The following is a 17,080-nucleotide window of genomic DNA, read 5'->3' on the forward strand; positions in this document are numbered from 1 at the left end:
ATATCTTTCATAATCATCATTACCAACTTTATGACATTCATTTTCATGTAAAATTTTCAAATTCTTTGAGAGTTTTCCATCCAAATATTCCCTTGAGGGTGTTATCCACCATGTGATTATCTCTGAGGGTGTTTACACCTTATTTGCTTTAGTTATTTTGGAATATTGTAAATATTATGAATCAGCACAATGATTTCTTATGTTACAGTTTGAACCTGAGACTTCAAGCGCCATGGGATTTGGTTTTCGATGTGGATTTTTAGGCCTTCTACATATGGAAATTGTTCAGGTTGTTATTTTTCTTGTGAGAACTCCGTACATTACTGAGTTATTCATTATTGTGATTGTTGATACATCACTGAGATGTAAAAACTTCTTGCCATTCTTTCTTACAGGAAAGGCTTGAGAGGGAGTATGATTTGACTCTGATAACAACTGCTCCAAGTGTTGTCTATCGGGTTCATTGTGCAAATGGTGAAATTGTAAGTTTTTGTGATCACGAGCCTTTTTTTCCATCAAGCTCTTGGTGATACTGTAGTCTTAAGTCATTTTATTTTGTTTAACTCTGTTGCTTCATATCTGTGAGTAATCCATCTCAAATCTTTCGATCACTAGTGATAAGTTTGAATGTTTGATATTTTTTAGCGTTGTTTAGCATTCTTCTGTTCCTCAATGCAAATGTCGACTATAAATAACACCACCACTAGACGAACTTATTAAAATTATTGACTTAGATAACCAGTTCATTGTTTTTTCTTTCGTGTGGTATGTATCATATTCGTTAGCAGTTAACCAAAACTGTTTTCTTAACCGGATATATATTATACTAGTTTTGTGATCATCAGGTTAATAATGCTATCATTACAGCTGTTGATGTGTTCCTCAAAAGATCATAACTGATTGAATAACTGTAAGCGCACGGGTTGTCAAGTAGTAATAAAAATTTTTGTTCACATGAGGACTTTGTTATCGAATGCCAATTTGTTGCAATTAGAGGTTAACTAGACAAATTGATGTCTATATAAAGAAATTAAAGTAAACAAGATGGAAAACTAAAATTCACAAAGACTGAGGCAATCGATGGTTGGGGTATCAAATTCAAATTCTAAAGCTTCTAGGATTAGGGTTCACCACATTGATGACTAGAAAGCTCTATATTTCTCCTTATCCGTTATATTTGATTGGTTCAAAGGTGGAATTTCTTATAATACTCACTATTTCTTTTTAGAATATAGCGAGGTATCTAATTTAGATCAACTCCTACTTTTGGGGTAATTGAATCTAATTAGATCCATTAAGTTCCTTGATACCTAGTTATCCTCAAGAAATCCTATTTAGGGTTTTAGGTTCAATTCTAGAATTTATGATACCTTAGTTTACCTTTGGTCCTTACCTTAGTGTCTCGGGCATGCAAACATGGGATCCAACACATTCACAAGCATTAAATACTATAGAATTGAATAAAAAATGATTAAACAATAATGACAAAAAAAAGTCAATACAAACTCACCTATCACAACAAAGGGCTACTCCTAATCCTAGAATAAAATTATTCACACAAGCATGGCCGATATATGCACCATAAAATTCAATGTAAACATAAACAGGCAAGAATTAAAGAAAAAGGGAAGAAAGCTCTTTATCCCCGATCCAAGTGATGCGCCTCTTGCTTGTGGATCAATGAATTCGACGTGATCTTCAGTCTTCTCCTCCTTTTGATGAGATCTTGAGCCCTTAAGAAATTGTGGTTGCGAAGTCCTTGCTACCCAGCCAAAGTTCCTCTTTCTTGATGACTTGATGGCCTATTATAGAGGAGGGTCCAGTTAGGGTTTTCTGAAATTGGCCGAGATCCACGGCTATGTCATGTGACACTGCCTGCCTGTGCAGCTTTCTGTTTGGGTTTCTGAAAGTACTGCAAATCTGTTCCAGAGCATGGCCATGTAACCTGACACCAACAGCTTGTGTGCCTTGCTGTTTGGAGTTTTCTGTTTCATTTCTCCTCCAATGTTAGTCCTTTTGGTATTCCATTAAAAATCTTCAATTCACCGTGGGATTAGAGCTGATTTCCATTCACCTGCACAAAAAAAAGATATTGAGGAGTTGTAATCCGAATTAGAGAAGTAAACAATGAATAAAAGAGCATAATGACCAGCAAATAAAGCCTAGTTCAACTCAGAATGTTATGCAACTTTTATTCTTATCATTAACCTTGCTTGAAATATCCAAAGAGTTGATCCAAGGCATGTTATAATAATTAAAAAAAAAAAGTTGCAAATGTTGTTACTCAAGGGCATGCCTTCCTCTGAATAATCCAAGGTGGCAATTTTACAGTCAGGCTTGGATAAAAATATTAGGCATTTAGGCTGTGGTTGAGCTTATCCAAGTGACTATTTTGATTATCTTCTGAATACTGGGTTTTATAAGTTAAATCGTTTCATGTTCTTAGAGATTTTGGCCTATGATTGGCCTGTGTACATTGTTGTGATATTTTTGCTGCAATATCATTGGAATAGGAATCATGTCAAATATGTCTTTAATTTATATATCTCGCTTTCTAGCTCTTGTATCATTTGACTTTTATTTGGGAGAAATTCTGTTGGTGTTATTTGCATGATGTGTGCATATAGTAGAATCTAAAAACAATAGTGAATTAAGGCACAAGTGTCAAGTACTGACTAATTTTGCAGTACAATTAATTTCTGGTTGTCTTTTATTTTCAGCATGTGCGCATTATTTTCTTTTTTAACTTACCTTCGGTATCAAGTAGGAATAACCTATATTTTGGTTCTGTGAATGAACATATCTGAGTTTTGGTTACAGGTAGAGTGCTCAAATCCGTCTTCACTTCCAGAACCTGGAAAAAGAAGGTTCATCGAGGAACCATTTGTTAAGGTGACCCCTTGCAATCTGGTTTTATCATCTTCTATAAATCAAGTGTTTTTTTGCGTGCTGTAAAACTTTCTCTTGCAGATCTCAGGTAAGCATTTTGACTGATCTGCTTGCTATTGTTGTAGATTGAAATGCTTTCCCCAAAGGAGTACATTGGCCCTCTTATGGAGCTTGGTCAGGAGAGAAGAGGCGTATTTAAAGAAATGAACTATATAACTGAAAATAGAGCCTCAATCATCTATGAGTTGCCATTGGCGGAGGTGATCCAACCCTGCAACGCTGTTCTCATCAATATTACTTTTTATGCTCATCTTTGGCTCAAAAGCACTTGCTTCAGCAATTTATGTTATAAAAGTCATCTTTGTTCCATTTTGAAAAGGCTTTTCTCTTCCTTTATTTATCATTTTTTCATCCATACACCCAAAACTCGACTTACCAGCTTGACTGTCGGGATTAATCTGTGTTTCAATCGGAGTTTGGTTTTTGACGGGCATGCAAATATTGCAGGCTTAATTCTTTATAGGCTTTTTATAAATCTGCTTCTTCTTTGCAATAATTTCTGTCTGCTTCTTCTTGTGACAACTTGTAAATATTTTTAATATATTACTGCATTAGCGGAGTTCTATCTCATGTCATTTCTCTGTGTACAGATGGTCGGGGATTTCTTTGATCAGCTGAAGTCTAGAAGCAAGGGCTACGCGAGCATGGAATATTCTTTTGTTGGGTATTTCTTTAAGATATCTCCATTGTTTATTTGTCTTGCATATATACATTTAATCCCTAGAGACACAATTCATTTATTATCTTCATTAGAGGAGTATTTCTTCATATATCTTGCATAACCAATGGATGTATGAGAAATTTTTTATTAGAAAAATGAGGAAGTTTTGAGTTAAAATTAGCAAGCGTGAAACAGAAGTAACCTTGGTTGTCAAATTAAAAATTTTCACAATGTTCTCTAAATATTTGAGGTAATCACGTTTTAGACCTGCAGGAAATGCCAAATGGATATTACATCTCCCCAAAAATATATATTCAATGAACTGCTTGTTGTTAAAAAAATCTTCTTAATTTACCCTGGATTTTTGCCTGATGAGCAACAATCTCTTTCCATGGTGGCGATTAATTTATCGAAGTAACAATTCTTGCTGGTGTGAGATATCACTTTCTTGCATTTGGTTACTGACTGATTCATGAAGCCCAAAACTAATTGCATCAAATTCCATTATGAACAAAATGTCCAGGCAATAACCAGCTGAGAGTTGGTGGTGTTGTGTCATGCTCCGGCATTTATTTCTTGGCTTGAACTTTTCTGTATTTAAAAGACCACCTGACTTTATCCTCTGAAAGGTCCTCTCTCACATTCATTTGCTTCTCATTCATTTGGCTGGATATGAGTTTCTCTAGTAGAGTGAAGAAGAAATGCTTTATTGTACTATGATGGTCATAAACGCTCAAATTTAGTTGCTTTGGCAGACATGCACTATTCATGGAGATCTCTTGCCTCCTGAATAGACTTCCTTCCATAGAATAGCCTGTTTCATTTATAAGGTTACAAAAATTTGGTGAGTGTGTTTTGTGGCGCTCAATTTTTTGCTTACAGAATTAGTCTTGCTCCTGTTAATCTGGAGAGACGCATTTGTTTGGAGGCTGATATGCAAGTAGCCAGCTGCTCAAGAATATTTATTTCATTCTTCTGTTAATTTATATATTTATTTTTATGTGGAGACCATCCCTCTTAGTTGACTTGGTAGAACTTCTAAGTTTTTCTGTGCCAATTCAAATTAAAATTGGGATGGTTTTGCCAAATCAATGATCCAAAGTTAATTTTGTGTACAAAACTAGAATCAGATATTTTAGAAATCTAAACTGATTTAATTCATAGTTTGAATGCACCAAAACTAACCTCATTCAGTCAAATTTATTGCTTGCAATAACGCAACAATTCAAATTTTTTTTGCCTGCATTTTTGCCCATCTCACCTTTTCTTTTCACCATTCACCATATAAGCTTCCTTTATATAACATTTGATATGGGAGACGTACCTAATTTCTCTAACACGTCTGCATGTGTGGTCATTGTCATCCATGTTTCATTTATAAACACATGGAATTGGGTTTTAGTTATCACAAAGGACAAAGAAAAGGAAAGAGGAATACATGAGTGGATATTTTGGAAAGAAAGGGAAAAATGGAGGGAAGAGATAAAATAATTTTAGGAAAAAGTGAAATTTTTATCTTCTCCTTCTGTTGTTGATATTCTACAAATATTTGTAACTGCTACTTCTCGGTTGCATAAACTAACTAATTGTCATGAAAGAAAGTAAAACCTTATTGTGAAAAACAGGTGTGGATGCAACTGGCATAAAAAAGGAACCCAAAGGCTGTGACAAACTCATAATCTGCTAGGCAAATCAGAAATTTCATGTTCCAAAATAGGCCAAATGAAGCTACAGCCATATGTGGCTCATTCTATGATAACAACCAATAAAGAAAATGTAGGACTAAGTTTAAAATAAAGGAAAATTTTTCCTTTGTAAAGTATGGCTTTATGATCAGGCATCCTTTTACCTTATATCTGAAGTACATAAAAGAAATATCATAATTTTAGCCTAATTCCATACGGAAATTGCATGAAACCTTTGGATATTGGATAGATGTGCTTCTCACTAACATGTATAGGTATGCATATTTATATACTTAATGCACAGGTGCCAACATTCGAAATAGGTGCTTATGAGTTAAGACACGCATTGATAGCAGTGCAAATGTGTAAATGTATATACACATATGGATATGCTCACAGAGACACATGAATTGGTTACTGTTTCAAAGAATTAGTTAAGCTCTATAATACCCTTTTATTGTGTAGTAAATCGTCATTTGAGAGCTATTCTTATTACTAATGAATTTTTCTAGAAAAATTATGATCGTGTATGGGATAGGTTTTCTTGTCACTGATTGCTAACTTTGTTGCAACCAATTGATGATACTGTGCTTGTTGCTCAACTGACAGTTACAGTGAAAGTGATCTGGTAAAGCTGGACATTCAGATCAATGGTGAGCCTGTAGAACCGCTAGCAACGATTGTACACAAGGATAAGGTAGTCAATGTGGTTTGTGAAATAATTCATTGGAAAGCATTCTTAAATTTATTACTATGTTATGATTTTATTCTGAAAGTCTACAATGATAATCTACGATCCTCACTAGATGGTTCTTTTTGAACAATTAATCAAGACGTACTATATCAACTACTATCAGGCACCTTTAGGCAGTCATATGCCTTTCTTTGCCTGGCGCTTTTATCAGACCATAATCATTTTTAGTGAGCTTATTAGATGCTTCAGTTAAATAACGCTTATCTTAGTTTTGTCCAATCGCTGTCATTAACTTTCAAGGTATGATGCTTTTCTTATCATTTCACTGGCCAGCACAGGTTACTCCATGTTATGAGTCATATTCTTTTGCTCCCTCATGTTTTTCTTTATTTTATTGCGATTCATACCTTCTATTTTTATTGGAGCATTGTGAACAGAATTTCCTTTCAACCAAATAAATGCTTGTACTTAATTCAGTAAGGACATCATTATCATCTGAAAATTTAACTTATTCAGATGCTCTGATGGATCCAAGAGTCATGTGTGCTTAGTTGTGATGATAGAATTCAGTGAGGATTTTAGTTCTTTAGTATGAGTATGCAGTGATTTTGGGCATCTTCTCCCTACCATGCTTTTAGTATTCTCAACTTCTATCTTTTCCAACACAGCAACCCCAGCTGTTTGAGCCCATCGAAGAGCGTTTCATAAACAAATCAGTGTTTTAATGTCACAAAATCTACTGTTCCATACCAATCATGCTGTGCTACCAAATTAACTTCATGCTTTGCAGAGATATTACCAAATACTAGTGATTTCATAAAATTTAATCAATTCAATGGCACCACAGATATAACTGAAATCCAAGACAAATAAACTCTAGTCATCTCCTGGATAAAGTCCAAGATCGATCTCCTTGAGGCGAGAAGTTGTTTGCCTCAAGGGTAGGACTGGTCTGGCAAACGATTGCAGTTAGATTTATGAACTCCTTGCCTTTATTTCTGTTGGTTGTTTCAATTTTTTTTTAACTTTTAATGATATGAACTTGAGATTGCATATGCTATATGGATCGATTTTACTTGTCAGGTTGAGCATGGTTAATTTGATTGTCAAATTGATTGTGTAAGCATTTGGTTTAGCTCCATAAGTTGCTGGCATCACTGTCCAAAGATCAACAATGTATGCTCTCAGTGCTCTTTGTTCTCCTCACCAATGTGATCAACACATCACTGCCAACTCTTTGCTCTATCGTATTTGATCCAATTTAATTTCTGCAATTAGAATTCTCTAATCTAATTAAATAATTATGTATGCTATTATGTTATGTTTGATGCTCCATAATGTTCCTCATTTTCAGGCATACGCTGTAGGCAGGGCACTAACTCAGAAATTGAAGGAGCTTATACCTCGTCAAATGTTTAAAGTACCAATTCAAGTACGATCCTTTCTTTTCATCTTCCATGAGAAGCTGAATCCATCATTGAAAACACATCATTGATTAGAATATTTTTGTCTATTTCTACCAAGTTGTGTAAGCACAATTTTATTTGAAAATAGTGCATTTTAGTCTCCTGTTGTTCTCTCTTAATATAATACCAATATGTAAAATTTATAGTTTGAACATAGATAATATGCAATTATATAGCTTTCCAAGTTATACAGAAGAAATATTAGCAATCTATTCTAAATATTTACTGAGGAACAAGCAATATTTTGTGTGAGAAGCCAAGTGGCCACTTCTGGTTCCTCCTTTAATTATGCGTGTTTTTCTTCTTCTCCTTCATCTATGACTTTATCCCATATTCTTCTATTTTGTGCAAGTTCCGGTTTATCTATTAAAGAAATGGTTTTAGAAGCCATCATGCATATCAAGTATATCATATGAATGACATTTTTTTTCTTCATTATTATAGATGATATTTATTGACTGTTGTGAATAATCCGATTGGTTATTTTTAGGTTAGCTTCTTAGGGACGGTTTTTGGGTGAACTTAGTAAATATAGACAACACCAGGAAGAAGGAGATACTTCGACTATTTATATCTAAAAGCTTGACAAGTACAAGTTATAATATGAGCAGTAAATCCTCTTGGATAAAGAATACGAAGCAATTAATATTTACCAGGAAGAGAATAACTGAGCAAACTTGAGCTTGGATACCATACAAAAACTGATGAGAAAAACAGTCTAACAAATCCCTAATTTTTGGATGGCTCAGAGAACATTTATTCACACTTGTGACAATGACAAGAAGCAGTTAACAGGTTTATTTCTATTATTACTGAAGGCATACAGTTTACATCCATTGCTTCCGCTTGTAATTCTTGTCTTGCAACCTTTTCTCTGTAGCAGAGATTCAGTTTTGGGTTTTGCATATAATATTGCTAGGCCCATGTTTGGAGGCTCTCTTGCTACCACTTATGGGTTCAATAATCAATTTTTTTTTAACCTCCTTTGTACTACAGCAGTGAGAAACTGAGCTTGTTGTACAGGCATGCATCGGTGCGAAGGTGATTGCAAGTGAATCTTTGTCAGCAATTAGAAAGGACGTCCTGGCAAAATGCTATGGTATGTAAGAAAGTGTTATTTTTAAGTTCTTGAAAACAAAAAGTAAATGATTACTTCTATAATAACAAAAGTAAACTTTCTTTACAGGTGGTGATATTACACGAAAAAAGAAGTTGCTAAGAAAGCAGGTAAGATGTTTTTGGCTCCCATTGTCATTAGTCCATCTGGTTTAGTTTCTGTATAACTTATGTGAGTTTGGATTAGTGTTCAATGTATTTTTGTTTATCTTTAATCTTATATTTTATGTATTAAATCTTGGAGTAGAAATATAGAGAGGATTCTTTAACATTAGGATTTTTTAAGATAAATGCCACATTTCACCTTCATTTGTTTTAGACCATGTTTGATGGTTTGGTAAGTAGAATCTTAAGGCACATTATAGCATTCCTCTGAAGCAAAGGAAAAGTAACTATTTACCAAAATAATTCCACAAGCGGATGGTTCTCTCATCTGGTAATGGAAATGAGTGTTGATCTATTATAAATAATTACAAAGTAGTTTTATTAGGCACCAATGCTGGTGTCAAGTATCCAAGCATCAGAGTATTTACTTGAATTTAATGAAACTGGGTCAATGGACATTGCCGTTATTATATGTATATTATATTTTTTATATTATATATAGATACTATAGACATACATGTGCCTTTGTGCAAGTTTCTAGATTTGTGAATCATGTTGGTTTTAGAAGGGTGGCGAACATTTTAGTAAAACAAGTTTTTTCTAGGTCTATGTATATAAATATTGCGAATTACATTGTTTTTAGATAATGTTGCAGTAAAACAAGTTCTATTTAGAAAAATAGACCTTAAGAAAAGGGTTTTAAATCATATTAAAATTTAAATTACAGTAAAAAGGATTTTTTTTTTAAAATCTTATAATTAAAATAAATTGAAAGACAATAATCAATTTATATAGATAAGAAAATATAAAAAAAAATTGAATTTAAAAAAATAATAAGGTAATTCAAACACAATAGAAGATTTAGATTGCAAATTAAAAAGAAAAATTATTACAAGGAGTTAAATGGAGGAAGATAAGTGTAACTAAAACTCCTTTTCAAATAAATAAGGTAAAATATGATCACTTGGAGAATTAATATTGAGTATTTTTTTTTATATAAATGTGGACAAACCTAGAATCGAACCCTCAACTTTTTAGTTGGGAGGAAAATGAAATACCAACTCTTCTATTGTAGAGGTGGTATGAATAACTCTTTTAAACATTAGTTTATATTTTTTTTATTTATTTAAATTTTGAAGGAAAAAGCAGTTGTGGAAGGTGTTTTGGTTGGAGGTGGTGGGATAACCCAGGCTATACCACAATAAAACACCACTCAAAGGCCTTGCAAGATTTTTTTTTTAATGTATGAAATAAAAAAATATTTAGTGGAATTAATAATTATTGAAGTTCAGACACTATTTTAAATGCTAAAGTTATGAAGATTAAAATAATGAAGATGCATCTGATAGGCAAAATTGTGCTAACCCTCCTTAATTGCTTGAATTGGATGCAATTCGGGGTGTTTAACTTAATGAACTTTTGAAATGCCTATAATTCATGTGTGATAATCTTCTAATATGCGTCTCTAAATGACTAAGGAAATAAGAATATACTTATTGTTAATTTGCATTTTTCCCCAATGTATTTGGTATTTGATCTTTTAATTAACCATCAGTTTTATATGATTTGACGGATAAACATGGTATATATATATATACTTCTCATAAAGATAATAAGGATTAATCTTATAACAGCTGTCTGTTTCTCATTCACAACCCCACACACACGCACACACTTGCGCACACACAGATATTGACATGAAGGGAGAATGGCATTGTAGGATTCCACAATTGCTGAATCCACCATTGAATTTCATTTTAAAGATTATCAATATACTCATCCAAGTTGATCCTCTACAAATCCTTTCTGTTAAGAAAGAGTGATTGTTGACCCATTGGTTAACCAAACTTGGTTTTAATCGATTTAATACACTGTTATAATGTTTTAAATGAATGGGAGGATTGAGTATTGGGATCTATGATCGTCTCTAAGCCAAATTGTGCATTTTCTACTAAAAAATTATTGGCATTCACGAATCATATATCTCAATAGTTGATACTTGATCTTTTTTAAGCATGATTTTTATTATAGAGATATACTTCTGCACAGAGATATAACCATTTTACAATATGCATTGACATATGCAATATCATAGTGTCTACTGCTCGGATGTTCACTGCACCCTTAGTGAAGCCTATTACTTTGAATATCGTCCATCTGAATGATGCTATTGACCTGGAAAAGTGGATAATTTGAAAACCTGCCCTTGATCAAATCCAAGTACATCAATTGACCTCTTGAAGATAATCCATTGGCACGCCTTACCCAAGTTTGTAAGTTTGTAAACCAGGGCTTTCAATTTTTTTATGTTTTTAATGTTAACCTAATTGTGAAAATAGAGGTTGATAGCCATTCTTTGATTTTGTGCTTTATTTGTAAATTGTAGATGTGAATTTATATTTTCTGTAGAACAGTTAGAAGTTTGAGATATGCACTTACCAATCTCCATTGTTTGTTATTATTTATGACTAGGCTGAGGGAAAGAAAAGGATGAAAGCCATTGGCAGGGTTGAAGTTCCACAAGAAGCTTTCATGGCTGTCCTGAGATTGGAAAAGGAGGTAATTTGATAATTGGCATATCCAATTCTGATCGAAGAACTACATTGTGGATCTCTCAACCGGTATCTTCTCAGCCTATATTTGGGACCTAGAATTGATTAAATGGCGCCCATCTCATGGTCAGTATTCCTCAATGCTTGATCCTAGAGTATTGGTACATCTCTAGTTACCTGTTTTGGACCAGTCCAAACATGATTGGTTCTCACAAATATGATTTTACTTAGTCTTTTATCCACAAATATGTATTATATAAACAAAATTTATCAAAAATGACTAAAACTTGTGGGTTTCAATTTCAAAATTGCATGTTTTGGAAAGTGTTTGTCAATATGAACATGTTTGAGCCTTGTCAATGTACCCAACTAGCAAATATCATGGCAAATCATCTTGGTCTATCCTGAGACTTAGTTAACTGCACTTGGACAGCCTGCCTCAGACCTCTAGGCACAATGCTTTAACAACCATTGCAGGCTGTCCAGGCTAGTCACAAAGGGATGGCACCTGCACAGGCTTCAGCAGGGGAGTCTAAGCAAGCTCTCCTTCCACCTTTGTTTGCCCTCTATGTGACAGCCTCTTCCTTTTTTCTCCCATTCAATAATGCACTCCTTTCTTGAAAGCTGGATGCTTTTACATAAATTTCTGAATAACTTATTGTGCAGACTAAAGCAAAATCGCCTTTTGGAGTGAAATAAGTAAAAAGTTTGCATAGAAAAAACTATCTCAGGTACAATGAAGAATAAGAAATGGCAATATCAATGTGTACCAAACAAGTCACATTTTTAGTGAATGATATAGGAGGCCCTGTGGTTGATGTGTTATTGATTCTGCCGTCAACCATGAGTCCTGGAGTACTTTATCCTCAATTTTCTTGGGATCTGCTTAGTGAAGAAGGACCAGCCACATTCAGTTCAAACATTGACAGAGTGGATATTAAGGTGCAAAAACATTCCATCCAAGTTGAACCCAAACTATGGAGGAGCGCTCAATATTCCTTATACACTTAGTTTGCACTCTCCCCATTGGTCGTGTAAGTTTTAGCTGGTAGATCAATGTTATAGGAAAATAATAACTATGTTGATTTTGGGTACATCTGACTTTGTCATAACTATAATCACTAGAGTTATCTCAACAAAGTCATGTAGCACATATTTAGTGTGTTTTAGCTAAAAAATGGTCAATATATATGATGTGTGATAATACTTCATACCATGTTGGACACTTTATTTTTGTAGAGGAAGTATGTCTTGCCTTCCATGCTTCCAAGACATCTTATGAGACATTCTGCTAATTTTTTGCATTACAGCTTGACCGGGGATAGTCATAGGGTCATCATATCACAACTGGGATACATTCAAGCTTGCAAAATCAGTCCATATCTCTATCTGGACAATATAGGTTGCCATACTCTATAAATAAGTGCAAAATTTTATCCTTACATGTGCCTTCAGAGCATATGGATAATAGAAAGAGAAGTATCTCATTCTTGTACTAATAACCAACTTGTATTTTCCACTTTCTGTACAAAGAGTTGAACTTTTGTTGGTGGCATACGCAATATTGTTGATGCTTATCACATCAAGTGCACCATGTCCATCTTATTCTGGTAGAGCCATATATTGCTACAGTGGTCAGAAGTTGATTTCCATTTTCCATGCATTCTTCAAAAAAATAGACTTTCAAAGACGCATAAGACAGTGATATAAAAGCTCATACTCTTCTTAAGATGGCATGGAGTTTGAATGTGGCCTTTGTCAAACAAGAATGGGGTATTTTCCCTTTCTATCATCTCCATATGTTTTAAAGACAAAAATGTGGAGGTTGGATATTACACTTACAACGTGCATACCAAGCCATACCGTACAGAGAGGGATATGTGCTAGTTTGGTTATCTTTTAACACATCTCTGCTGCTGGGCGATTAGTGATGTATTCTATCAGACCAGGGTGCAATAGAATTGTTAAATATTTAAGAGGACAGGCATAGGAGACATGGTGCTATTCAACATTCTACAAAATTAAGGCATCACACACAAGGTGTATCATTGGATTCATGAGTATATAGTCTAGTACCAGAGTATCACACGCAATTACATATTGGCAATGACGGTTGCAAATGCGGTATATATGACAATGTAGGGATGGCTCTAGTGAGTACAGCAATCGCACTGTTAGAAGTGTATACAATAGTATATTTATCATTCCTTGATCTAACGAGTGGATCTTGCACAACAAATGGGGAGTGCAAACAAAATCCTTCTTCACCAATAATGGTTTGATATAAACAAAATGATGATGTTGCATATAGATGATGGTGATGATGAAGGTTATATCAAACCAATTGGCTAGACTGGTCAGGCCATGCTTTCATTAGCTGCATGTGTGATTTTGTTTTGGATTACTTGCATGAGATGTTATGATTGTATTTTACTTTTCCTCATTCTACTCGTGATTTATCTAATCTACCTTCTGTAAATTAATTTTCATTTCACTTGTGAAATTTTATTTTTGTTTGCTTTGCAATATAATTTGAAGTTAATATACAACTCTTAATCTTGTTTGAATGGATTGAGTATGTTATTATTGGCCAAAAAAGAAAAAAAAGAAAAGGCTTTATCACAAGGGGAAACGAGGTGGTCACAAATAATCCTCGCCATGGATCAGGTAGCTTTTTGCTCTTTGCCTTGACAACTTGTACTGGGTGATCAACTTGTAATGTTCAAATAGCTTTTAATCCGACTTGTCTCAAGTATGAGTTTGTGTCATTGAAATAGATTTGCCATTATGCATTATCTATACTAATACTATCGACTTTATCGGAGTGCTGTTTTGGATAATAGTCTTGTGCAAAGATTTAATTGATTCTATTACTTGTATAAAAATTGTTGATTCAATGGTACTGGATTCCTAGCGAGTAATCCTGCATATTGCTGAGGCTGTGTCTGTATCATTATTTGCGTTTCAAGCTCCAACAGGTTCTTCCAAGCAATGTGACCTGTTACTGTAGAAGAAGATGAAATAATAATAATATGTTGCAAGCTCGGTTTAGTCCCACATCGCCTAATTGAGGAAGAGTCTATATGCATAAATGTGGGGGGTAACATCATCTTATCAGGTCAGTCTTTTGGGATTGTGAGTCCCCCGCTCTGTGCGTCATAATGATAGGTTTTCTCCGATCCTATATTGAAATATGATCTATAATAAAGCTATAATTTGGTTTTGTCCTGCACTGATATTTTATGAATTATATATTGAAGTGCACTTTAGGGCAAAAACTACTAGAATTATGTGCAAATTTGACACGAGTTATCTCTTTTGCTAAGATGATACGATTCCTTTTGGTCAATATTAAATTAATAATTTTTTTTGACATGTGTTTCGTTTGCGTAATGCGGCAACTAGCCGTAACAGATGTTAGCAATAAGCTGCTTCAAATGCCAGGTTATTTTTTACTTATTTGAAATTATCTGGTCATGGGGATGAAAATGTGATTGATAGAATTTAATGTGCTTGCCAACACTTGCTTCGTCGGGTGGTAAAAACACTTGGTAGTGCATGGATTGACGCAAGTTCGATACCCTGTGCGCACAATTTTGTTTATTACAGTGTTCATGCACTACATCTGAAAGGCAAGATATTGTTACATTTTGTTCAAATTAGTTCCTATAAGTCCTCTATTGGAAGAGTTGTACCCTTCTTCATCGCAATTGATAGTGTTTTTAAGCCTCATGGTTCGATTCCTTTCTAAATTATGGGGAGGATTTTTGTGAGGGTAGTTTCTCTACATTGCCAAAAATTATAATGAATAAATAAATAAATTTAATGTGGCGCTAATCAGCATAGAGGTTTGCTTTTATAACAACTAGCATGGCGGCCCGCGCTAATACTATGGGTATGTGTAAACATATAAATATATATTTTTTCATAAATTAGGGTTCACGAAATTTTGGTAGAGTTTAATAACAATATAATATAGTATGATTAGTATCTTAAAATTTATATACACATGTAAAGTTTTTACACAAATAAGAGTGATTAGATATGGTAAATAATAGAAGTAAATAATATAATAAGATTCATACATGATAGCAAATATTTTTTAAGTAGGAAAAATATTCTAAATGAAAATATTTTTTTAATTAAATTAACAGATATTACTAGCACAAAATTTCTTTTTAAAAAAACTGAACTTTCTTCTTATGTCAATGAATTCTTATTTATATTAATATTTATATATTACCTATTATGATAATAAAGTAACCTATGATTAGAAAATGTCAAATTGACCAATTAAGAGAAATATTAAAAGTGATATTAGACAAAAACATTTTTGTTTTTTTTATTTTCATGTTTTATTTTTTTTTTATTTTGCTTTCATTTTGTGTTGTTGAGTTGTCTGGACGAACATCCATGAATGAAGTTTTATAATAATAATAATAATAATAATAATAATAATAATAATAATAATAAAATTATTATTATTATTATTATTTGCATATGTTTGGAAGCAAATGAGCTTCATTGGACAAGCAATAAGATAAATTTTAAATTTTTATATAGTTGTGATTTTGTTATTTATTTAATATATAAAACAAAAGATGTGCAGGAAATTTTTTTATTGCAAGCTGTGATAGTTTTAGACTTGTATTATAGGAGAGAATTGAAACATTACAGTAATTGACAAAACACTTAATTAAAAAACTAAAAATTGAATTTTTCTATTGAGAACAAATTAAAAAAAAAAGCTTCAAAATTAATTTCTAATCAAACAAAAAAATAATTATGAATACCTCTCCACACTTACCTTTCAATCTTCTTCTTTTCTGCATTTAAAAGCAAAAAACCAAAAAACCAACAAACTCAAATCTTGAATCAAAATTCAAGAAAATATATTTAAATAAAAAAAGAGAAAAATGGTACTTGAGCTCTTCTTCTCTCCAATCTAATATTGGTCAATAAAAATAAAACAAACAAAATCAAATGTTGAATTACCAAAAAATTTGAAAGAAAGTGGTATCTTTTTGGAGCTCTTCTTCTCTATAATCTCATATCCATTGTGAACAAAACCAAAACCAAAAAACACAAACTTTGAATCGAAATTCAAGGAAAAATAATGAAAATAATAATACTTTTCTTGATATCACCTCTCAATAATCTTGTACCTCCTATGAAATAAATTTTCCACAATGAGTAAACCAAAAACAAGACAATTGGTTATCTTTGGTTGAACCACATTGAGATACTTGCCATGGAAAATGTAGACATGCTGGAGCTCCAATCACGGAGATGTTCTAGCTCTAATGCATTGATCTTGGAACAACGAAACCTCCTAAAGACCTTTGAGCTTAGACATGTTGAAATCTCTAATCAGAAGCAAGCCAGGTTTTGCTTCGTAAGGAATAGTGCTTGATGTGGATTCTGTACATTTATGATTGCTTGAGGTAGGAGAGATGCTTGGATGATTATCATATGATATAACAATATAATGTATGATTACACATATATCTATATAATAAGACAATGATATTTAAAAAGATGTGGAGCCCGCAACAAAGAAAGTCAAAGCAAAACCCAATAGAAAAGTCACACGTGCCCCCCTTAATAATATTTAATATCAATTATCATAACAACAACGAGAGTGACAAAGACCTATATATTTTTCTATTAAGAGGAAAAGAGAAAGGAGAGAGTAATTACTTGTCAGGTTGTGAGAACACTAAATCAAGAATTTCTGCATATCAAGAATATATACATATCGAGAGATAGAGAGTAAGTAGTTAGAATGGTCATGCGGAACACCCCACGCTCTATTAAGAATGTATCACGTGTCAATTAGTGAGACCATCAGG

At 33.2% G+C, this 17,080-nt stretch overlaps 1 protein-coding gene across 1 annotated transcript in view; it reads left to right on the forward strand.

The window, feature by feature from the left end:
• The window catches only part of LOC120263419 (translation factor GUF1 homolog, chloroplastic), a 51,715-nt gene extending 40,187 nt beyond the window's left edge, over window positions 1-11,528 (forward strand). The window contains exons 13-22 of the mRNA XM_039271309.1: window positions 209-289; window positions 396-482; window positions 2,821-2,892; window positions 3,015-3,149; window positions 3,540-3,613; window positions 5,905-5,992; window positions 7,344-7,421; window positions 8,479-8,554; window positions 8,642-8,682; window positions 11,149-11,528. Coding sequence (XP_039127243.1) covers window positions 209-289; window positions 396-482; window positions 2,821-2,892; window positions 3,015-3,149; window positions 3,540-3,613; window positions 5,905-5,992; window positions 7,344-7,421; window positions 8,479-8,554; window positions 8,642-8,682; window positions 11,149-11,244 — 828 coding nt within the window. The 3' untranslated portion in view covers window positions 11,245-11,528. The remainder of the gene's footprint in view (window positions 1-208; window positions 290-395; window positions 483-2,820; window positions 2,893-3,014; window positions 3,150-3,539; window positions 3,614-5,904; window positions 5,993-7,343; window positions 7,422-8,478; window positions 8,555-8,641; window positions 8,683-11,148) is intronic.
• The last annotated feature ends 5,552 nt before the right edge of the window (window positions 11,529-17,080 follow it).

Source organism: Dioscorea cayenensis, chromosome 6 (genome assembly GCF_009730915.1).
Source record: "Dioscorea cayenensis subsp. rotundata cultivar TDr96_F1 chromosome 6, TDr96_F1_v2_PseudoChromosome.rev07_lg8_w22 25.fasta, whole genome shotgun sequence".
NCBI lineage: Eukaryota > Viridiplantae > Streptophyta > Magnoliopsida > Dioscoreales > Dioscoreaceae > Dioscorea > Dioscorea cayenensis.